Source organism: Lissotriton helveticus, chromosome 11 (genome assembly GCF_964261635.1).
Source record: "Lissotriton helveticus chromosome 11, aLisHel1.1, whole genome shotgun sequence".
Taxonomy (NCBI): domain Eukaryota; kingdom Metazoa; phylum Chordata; class Amphibia; order Caudata; family Salamandridae; genus Lissotriton; species Lissotriton helveticus.
The window spans coordinates 807,711,619-807,721,569 of record NC_136072.1 but is presented as its reverse complement, the minus strand read 5'-3'; the positions used below and the strand labels follow the sequence as shown (position 1 = coordinate 807,721,569).

Below are 9,951 nucleotides of genomic sequence, written 5' to 3'. Positions count from 1 at the left end.
CCCCTCACCTGCTGCAGTCAGAGATCAGTAGAGCACTGGACATCGCGTGCGACTCGTTTTCTTTTTTCATTAGGTGGCCCTGCAGATGGTTGCTCAAGATATACAGAAAGGCGATTATGAAGGCTTTCGAGGAACACAAGGATGCAGCGTCAATGTGTGCTAGCCTGCGCCTGTGCAGGAGAGCATCATTCAGGAACCTTAGAAGTGATTCTCCTCCAGGAGTCACAGGTGGGTTACTCAAAACATTGAGCAGGTGGGTAGAGACACAAGTCGATGTCTCTGAGGGAACAGGTGCCTGTGCTCTTTGGCTCAATTTCTAGGCATGCCAACAACAACTTAAGGATGATGACAGAGGTAGGTGCAATGTGCACAAGTATCTACTCAGTTGCCGTAAGCACTACAAAACCCTCTGGGTTCTGATGACATTCTCAAACCGCTTGACTTTTGGCCATGTGGCTTATGAAGGGCTATAAGGGGGATGAAAAAAGTAAGGTTTCTATATATGGGGCGTGGCCTATATAATTATGAGCATGGCTTAAACTTGTGAACTAATTTTCTGTGTGCTCCCCAACGGTATTTTGGTTCCTCTCTAAGCTTTCTGTTATTGCATCCAGATATACATCACAACAACTACATGCACCTAAAACCAGCCAGGTTTATTGGCTTCGTCAATGGTTGGTAGCTGTTGAAATTAAACGACTAATTGATATTGAAAATAACAATAGTAATACATAACATTTTTATATCAACGAAAACATATTAAGATACAATATTTTTACCCACTAGATCAGTGAAAACGATATTAAAAGCATCATTATTATTTCCAACTATATTACTTCAAACAACGACATTCTTGTCAACTATATTTGTGCATCATGATATTAGTGTGTCCCGATATTTAATTCATGATATTTCTGTGTCCCGATATTTTTCAACCAAATTTTGCCCAAACACTGGTTGAGATGCTGTGCCAGTGCAGCCTCTATGTCTAACTTTTGCTCTTATAAATAATATGGGGTTTTGGTTAAATTAATGTTATAATTCCAGAACCGCTGTGTTTGAATGGATCAATGTGCTTCTCTGTGAAAGGGCATAACCAAGGGGTGAAATGCTGAACCCCCTAAAAGACACATGTATAGGCTTTAGGGAGGGATACTACTAAGGCGATATTCACAGATTGCATTTTGAAGTATGTGAAGTAGTACTACTCACGTACTTCAAAATGCTAGTATCATATGCAGAGATCTCCTTCAATGTGGCGAAGATCTCTGCACACTAAAGGCTATGATTTACGTATAAATGTGTACTTGACCAGGAGGAGTGATAGAAAAATTGGAACTAATTACTTAAAAATAGGAGGAGTTTGGGGAAGCAAAGTTTATGGAGGGACATATAAATAAAAACACACACCCATAAAAGAGTAAGGCTACTGCTATTACAGACTACACTTCCAAAGCTACTACAGTCTAAAAACAAGGTGTGAATATACTGCAGCCTAGCATTGAGCTAGGTCTAGCACCACAGATGGCCACTCTCAGGTACTGCAACACACTCCCATAGAAACGAATGCAGTCAGGGGCTTGAAATATAACACCATGGGAAATAATGTGCAATAAATAAGGTATTTTGACTTTTAAATGTAAAGAATATTTATTAGTCTTAAAAATGATATACATTTATGATGAAATGTTCTGAAATGTAAATTGTTAAAATAAGCAAACATGAAATAATATCATGGAATAAAACATGAATGCATATGTGTAGAGGCTTCATCTCCCATAAATCCTGGCTCAACTCCCCACACTCAACAAAGGTAATAAGCATATGTAGGCTGAGGAACTAAAATACGCCAAGTGGGGGTCATTAACTGACCAATTTTTAGTGCACAAACCAGTCAGGAAGCTTTAACCTTTTTTAGATTCAATCAAAACACCCAGTGATAGAAGGCTTTTTTTTAAAGCTGAGGTATGGGACACTTCCACTGATTGATTTTACAAAGAGTTGGAAACATTCTTTGTCCCATCAAGCGTTCTGTCCAGGATGTGCAAGCCCCAAAGAGTCCTTGGCGCACTTTTTGTTTGCGTGTAGTGCTTACAGAGGGGTTAGGAAAAGATGGTTAAAACCTGTATGTAGAGAATTGGGAGTTAGGCAGTACAGGATGGCCTTACGCATCTTAACAACGGATACAACTTCTCTGCTGATTGTCTGTGGGGTTGCAAAGTACATGGGGAAGGCCTGGCAGATTCGCTCAAAGATGCTACAGAACAAAATGAGATAAAAAATTAAGGGGCAAGGAGTCTGGTTGTATCAGTTTTAATGTCATAGCACTTTATGATCCTGGATTATTGTATATATTGGCTTTTTAATGTATTTATTGGCCGTATTTTGGGTCTATGAATTTTATTCTTTTATGATGAAATTGTAATCTACTTTCTGATAATTTTTATCGAATAAAGTATTGAACATGCATATTACACTCTACTCATTTGCATATAGTATTTAAACCCATATTGCACAAGGAACTGCAAATAATGGGAAATATTTCCCCATTACCTGTGAAATATGGATCCCAATGATGACCAAGATGGCGGCGAGTTGGAGAGGAACATGAGGAACGAGCTCCCAGGCTGGGGATTGCTCTTGGTGAAACTCCCTGCGATACCCGCTCACACATGCTCCCATTGCAACAAGGAGGAACCGTAAAACTCTACTCACCGTTCTTGACTTCGAGGAGTTTGCGGGGACGGTCTTGGTGAAAAAAAAAAAAAAAAAAAAAGAAAGGTGTAAATAAAAGGGAAAATCTTGTCGCTGAGATCCTAAGCATTGGTTCACAGCGGGTACTGGGGAGATTGGATCGTGGTTCCCCCCACCCCCGCTCCCAACGCACAACACCTGATGGAGAGAAGGTGCTCATTTGACTCTTCTCCCTTTGAAAAATGTGGTTGCCGTTGCTTGGGTGCAGGCTGAAAAAGTACGGGAAGAAGGACCAGAAGAGGCGCAGCGGTGCACAGCACCTAGGCCATATCGGGAGGGCAGGAGTCACCACTCTGTCTGTGTGGCTATGTTGGCGGGTCCGCCCACGGTAGGGCTTGTGAACCGGAGGATGGGTACGTTGGTGGTTGGTGGATGATTTAGGATCCTCAGTCTTGATCGCTACCATAGGCATTTTTGTGGGGCTTGCTCTAGGGGAGACTTTTCATTTTCACCAACAAGACAATTGAAACAATAAGAATGACCAGTCAACGGGTATGATTGGAATTGCGCCCTGCTTGCAATAGACACAGAAAGAGGACGAAGTTTATTGTGAGGTTGGGTGAGAGAAATCGAAAAAGGACTACGTTTAAGGGAGGTTGGAGAAGAGAAAATGAAAGAGGACAGGAAGATAAGGAAACAGAAAAAGGACACATTTTATCCAAACCTTGGATAAAAATAGATGATGTTTTAGGGCTTCGAATATAGTTAGGATGATCCAGTATAATTAATCGAACGCATAAATGATTTAAATAAAGAATTTATGAAGAGCGTCACTAGTTGATTGAATTATATAATTAGATTAAATTTAAAAAAATGAATAGTGTCACTAGGGATTTATGATGCAAATCCATAAACAAAATAGCAACACATATGAGTACAATTCTCGAGTAAATTAAGGAGGTTTGTTTAATGTAAATAGTTGGTCATGATTTGATACTTGTTTAAGGGCTGCCGTGCTTTATGCTAAGGACAGTGATTAACGTCTGAGATAATAGCACCAACCGCTGCACACCCAAGGTAGTTTTTACGCCCTATTATCCGGCCTTGAACATTAGTCTCAGTCAAGGTGTTGGAGGTAACCTCTAAGCAGCAATAGTACATTCTAAATACACAATGATAGGGTCAAATCTGTTACCTGTAGCAAGCAACTCTCCCTCTATATCATACCCTTCCAAGCTCTCTAGGAATGTAACCAAAACCTTTAAATACAACTTGCTCAGGAAGAACCCTGAAACACTCATTTCAAATCCCTCCTTTAATTCTAAAAACGGTGTAATCATTGCAGACTTAATTTTCTTCACCAGATCTCCGGCCAAATGGTGCACTGCGATCTCTAACCTGCTATATGTTAAGGAATCAAAAAACATCCCAAACAGCACTAAGTTGCTTATAACACCATCTAAAAATGCTAGGGAGACACTGAATATGTAATTCTACAAAAATGGCACAGTACTCGTGCAAGAGGAGAACACAGATCTGGAAGTATTTGATGATTATTTCTACAGCTTAAAAGATCATTTTCATAACATACCTCAGGTAAACCACCACCAGGGCAACATGACAAACACTATCAACCACTCTCCTCGGAGTGCTCAGGTTATAAGTGAATGGGGTACTAATCAGGATAGTTATCATACACAAACCCCAAGTACTAGTGATCAGGGTCAGCAACCTTGGCAGCACCCATCTACCCCCAGTACAAGTCACAACTCAAGGCCAGGCTACATAGCCATGAATCCGTTACTGGGCATACACAAAACAGTTAGTACTAATACTCCAGAATCAAACCAAGCATATTCTAGAATGCCGTCCATTCTTCAAACGCTGGGAATAAACACCCTTACAACTGTTCAAAGAGCTGATCTTGGGGATGAAGCATCTATCGACCAGAACCTTAGGAGGACATGAGCAATACCCCTAATAATTCAGGGCTAGCCCTTTAGTCTAAACAATAACGACGCATAGAGCTAATGTTATCCACAAGCCTGTTGATTCTGAAACAGCCAGCTTACCGTTCCACAGTACAGAGATCACACTACACAATCCTCATCTATCGCCTCCTTTGAATAAGGAGTTAGAAAGTCTCATTGCCCAGACAGATAGGTTAGCTATGGATTTATTAAACGCTACTAAGAACATGAAGAATTTTTTAACTCTCTCGGAAAGCTATCTCTCCAAAACTATCCACATTCAAAATGCAGTTAACACACTCCTCATTAATCATCATAATTCGACCCCCCTGCCTTTGTCTAATAGGATTTATCATCCTCGTAAGTTCCTTAGATACCTGACGGACATTGACACACATTCATTTCTAGGATGTATGACATTACAACGCATGCTTTTACCACGCATGCCTTTACAACGCGGTTTTTACAACGCAAACCTTTACAACGCATAGCGCTTTGGGGTGCTGGATAGTGAATATTTTAATTTACTATTCCAACTCCAGTCCCCGTGGACACTAGGGAAGGTGTTGGACAGTAAATTAAACTTATTCCCTGTCCTAGAGCGCCCCCCAGCGCAATGCGTTGTAATGGTTTGCGTTGTAAAAGTTGCATCGTAAAGGCACTGCATGGTAAAAGTTGCGTTGTAAAGGATGTTTTCCTCATTTCTACTATCCAATGAGACAACACCCACTTTCACTGCTAATATAATTGATCAGAAAATTAAAATTGTCCCAATTAATGTTAACAGAACAACTCAATCAAATGGCAGGAAGCTAAACCCCAGTAACCTGAAAGAAATAAAGAGAATCCAAGTGGGGCAGGACACTAACCGAGACAACCCTCTTAAATCGATTTCTTGCCTTTTACTTAATTGCCTTTCAGCAGTAAAACATGTGGCTGACATTGCAGACCTAAAATTGAACCATAACATACACGTGGCTATTCTAACAGAATCGTGGCTCACTGAATCCTCTTCACCGAGCCTTGACTTACTTGTGCCACCAAAGTACAACATTGTAAGACTAGGCAGACTAAACAAAACGGGTGGAGGGGTGGCTTGTATCCACAGATCGGACATAGTCATCTCCAAAGGGCTCACAGACCCCATGGAATCTTGTGAATACCTCATGCGCTCATTAAGATCTTTGAACAATCAACTCTACAAATTGCACACGTTCTCCCACCCCCACTTCATAGACCAGCTAATCCCACTACAGCAAATTCGGATCCTCACTCTGTTGACATTTTCCTTGGAGACTTCAATATGCATTGAAATGACCTCAAGGACAATCAGATCAAAATTCTTAATGAAATCCTAGCTGTTCATGATCTAAGGCAAGTGTGTGCCCTCCCAACTCACTGTAACTGCTTAATTTTAGATTGGATCATCTCCAAAGAAAACGTGGTGGGATCAATTTCAATTGTATCTTATGACTGGTCAGATCACTGCATCATCAATTTCCAAATACCTTACAGAAAGAAGAAAACAGTGTCACAATTTGTCAAATCCAAGCAGTGGATTAGAGACAATAAAGTCCTGAACATGGAGAGTCTGTCAGCGTATACTGCCTTCTGAAATGGAAAATGTCAGTGATCTTACGGACCATTACAATCTTACGATGTCAAAATGAATTGATAATGTAACTCCTCTAAAAAAGAATACAGCTTAAGGATAAAAATCCATGGTTTAACGGTTCTCTGAATGAAGAAAGGCGGATTCTCAGACTTTCTGAACGGAAGTGGAGACAACACACATCATGCCACCATCTAACACAGTTAAGGAAGACCAGGAAAGCATACAATAAAAGCGTTCTTAATTCAAAAAGAGAATTTTTTGAGAAGTTAATTGGATAGCGCAAAGAACAGTCCAAGAAAGCTTTTCAAATTGCTAAAAGATCAATCAAACAAGCAGGCCAAATCCTCACTTCTAACAAATAAATCTGAATTGAACTGCGATTAATTTTCATCATTTTTAACAGCTAAAGCCAGTTCACTGGAGAGTGAACTCTTGAATACCACCAACATAACCTTTATTTCAAAGAGTACACTAGAGGAGTAGCCAGCACTCACAGCACTAGCACGGCCTAAAATAATGTGCAATGGTCAACATTCAAACTATTCGACCAGGAGAACATAGCCAACATTATAATAACTTTGAAACTGTCTAAACATTACAATGACATCTTCCTACAAAATGCTGGCCCTCATTCAATCACAAGGTCATACCAATTTGGACTAAGATAATTAATGCTTCGGTAGTACAAGGATCTGTCCCTGAATGTCTAAAAACGGGCCAAGTCATCCCTCTATTGAAAAAACCCAATGAGAACCCTTTGGATCCAAACAATGTTCGGCTGGTAACAAACTTTTACTTACTGGCCAAAGTTCTTGAAAATGTGCCGATCATCAATTGGGACAACACATTGTGGACTTTAAGTTACTAAACGATTGCCAATCGGGGTTCGGACCAGATCAGTAGGGAAACTGCTATTCAGCATATAATGGATGATGCTCTTCTCGCTCCTGACCATAATGAAACTTGTCTCCTTGTCCATTTAGAACTATAATCTGCTTTTGGCACTGTGAATCATGCCAAACTTTTAGACACTCTGAAAAACAGAATGGGTCTATAAGGAACAGTCTTAAATTGGTTCTATTCCTTCTTAGAGAACAGATCTCAGAGATTCTTGGTGAACCACAAGCTATCGCCGACTACCTCAATTGAAATTGGAGTTCCTCAAGAATCAACCCTATCACCTTCCCTTTTCAATCTATAGATTGAGCCATTAACAAAAGTACTACAACACGCTAACATTTCTTTCAACATGTATGAAGACGACACTCAGCTGTATATGAAGATTACATCATAGGAAGAGATCCTCATAATGAACTAAGCTCTTCAGAAGACTGTTCTCAATCTTAACCCACAAAAAACATAGGGGCATATTAGCAAGACTTGCGATATTTATCGCAAAACGCGCATAGCGCGTTTATTTTTATCGCTGCCTATCGCTGAATATTTTAGCTGAGAAAGCATGCTATTAGCAACGTTTATCTCCACTGTGATAAAATATCCAGCGATAGCTGCGAAATGCCTGAATATCGCTGGAAATCCAATGATATTCACGCATTAACGCCATGGTGAACTTACCCTGATAATCCACCTCCCATTAGTGAATAAAGGTAAATCAGGTTTCAAGCAGGTGTTAATTTCTAGCGATAATTGCGCTTAGCGCGACTTTTGTTATCACTTCACCTACGTTGCTAATAGGCGATAGCTGTGTCAGAGACTGCTTTCAGTTGCTACTAGTTTGGGTACGCCCACTTTGCATGTCATTAGCGATAAATATCGCTGACATGCAAAGATGGCCCCAAACCGGTTGCTATCGCCTGGAAGCTGTCACTAACTGCTGTTAGCGACAGCTTGCTGATAGGGCGATAGAAATATCGCCGCTTTAGCGGCAAAAAGTGCCGCTAAAGCGGCAATACTTCCCTCGCTAATATGCCCCATAATTTCTTCTGATCTCCACTCCCAAAAGTGACACCAGGATTAAGGAATGGACCAAGATGATTACTGTGCCAAACGTCTCCCCAATTATAGTAGAGTCAGCTAAATCTCTAGGAATTACACTGGATAAGAAGCTAAACATGCATACCCAAATCAATACAGGGGAAAAAACTTCATGCTTCCATGAGCTACCTTAGAAAGTTGAATGCGTTCATTGACTCAGAGGACTTGAAATCGGCAGTCCAGGTGTTGGTCATTTCTAGATTTGAGTACGGTTGCTCAACTTTATCTGGTCTTCCTTAGATTTCAACAGCTCCCCTTAAAGCTTGTCTCAATGCAGCAGCAACACTTATATCAGGGGCCAAAAAATGTGATCATATTACTCCTCACCTGAAAGCCTTTAATTGGTTATCGTTCAAGGCAAGAATACAGCTAAAGATTGCATGTATAACACACAAGGCTATTCACCACTCAGCTCCTCAGTACCTGGCCCAGAAAATTACATTATCTGGAGGTAGTAGATCCTCTAGAGGGGCAGGAGATTTTTTTTATTGAAATCAGCTTTCTTCCAGAAGAAGAGATCATATGATAGAACGTTCACGGGAGCTGCACCTAGGATTTGGAACTCACTATCGCCGAATATCAGAAGGATTACCCACGCAACACGATTCAAGAAGGAGACTAATTCCTTTCTAAATAATGGAGCAGTATAAGGTCAATTCATAGGACGTGCGTCAGGTTCCTTGACCAATCTATTGTTGATCTGGTCTTTTACTGTACTTGTCATACAATATGTCACCATTGTGTATTCCTAGTAATGCTCACCATTGGTTTTGGGTTGTAAATAAGGGTTATGTGATTTGTTTTAAGGTTGTCTAATACTATTAAGTGTGTGTTACTGTAACTAATAGAACATTCAAATGTAAATGTAAATGTAGTATACTTGTAAAGCGCACAGCTGCCCCAGCAACGGGGCGTCCCGGCGCTGTATAACTCTGGGGAACCCGTCCTGGCTTTCCCTGTGGGATGGTCCCTTGCTGGGAGTCCCCAAGGTGGAGCCAGGCATCCCCGGAATTGGTGGGGCCGTTGTGGAGATTAGGCAAGCTAATGCCCAGAGTTGCCGAGTGGAACTCCTAATTAGAGTAAGCACCGAAGCGAGAATTATCGAGTCCACTGACCAAGGTCCACGACCCTGCCGCGTCGGGAATTGAACCCTGGTCCCGGGCTGACTTCTGCTCTCAGCCCTGCAGCCTCTAACCAGTGAGCCACACTACTCCACTCAACAGGGTTAAAACTCTTAATCCCGGAAGTAGGTGTATAAAAAGCAATGGATTTTATCTGAATATGTAGTGTGATCTAACTGTAAAGCACTCAGACACTAATTTTTTTTGGGCCTTGGTCGCGCCGTTGAAAACACTGAATAAATAAATAAACCACTCTGCGGAGCTTTAACAGTGCCAGAGTTAGTAGGATTATACAGCATGGAGGATCAAATTTTACAGCAAGGTTATCAAACCTTTGTAGCAAAACATGGAAATTATGTGGTACATTCTCTCTCAGTATTATTTAACTAATTTGAGATGGATACAAAATGTTGGTGAATTCTCCATACTTGGCAAATTATGTGGCAAACGCACAGAACTCATAATTAAACATTCAATTCCTTTAGCCTTAGAATCACCTATATCCACTGACGCTCACCGTTACCCACTGATTTATTAACAGTTTATTCAAGAAAGG

At 40.8% G+C, this 9,951-nt stretch overlaps 1 protein-coding gene across 1 annotated transcript in view; it reads left to right on the top strand.

Annotated features, from left to right (window-relative positions):
• The window catches only part of LOC144791996 (uncharacterized), a 125,987-nt gene that overhangs the window by 31,909 nt on the left and 84,127 nt on the right, over positions 1 to 9,951 (top strand). Inside the window, exon 4 of the mRNA XM_078666864.1 lies at positions 18 to 228. Coding sequence (XP_078522990.1) covers positions 18 to 228 — 211 coding nt within the window. The remainder of the gene's footprint in view (positions 1 to 17; positions 229 to 9,951) is intronic.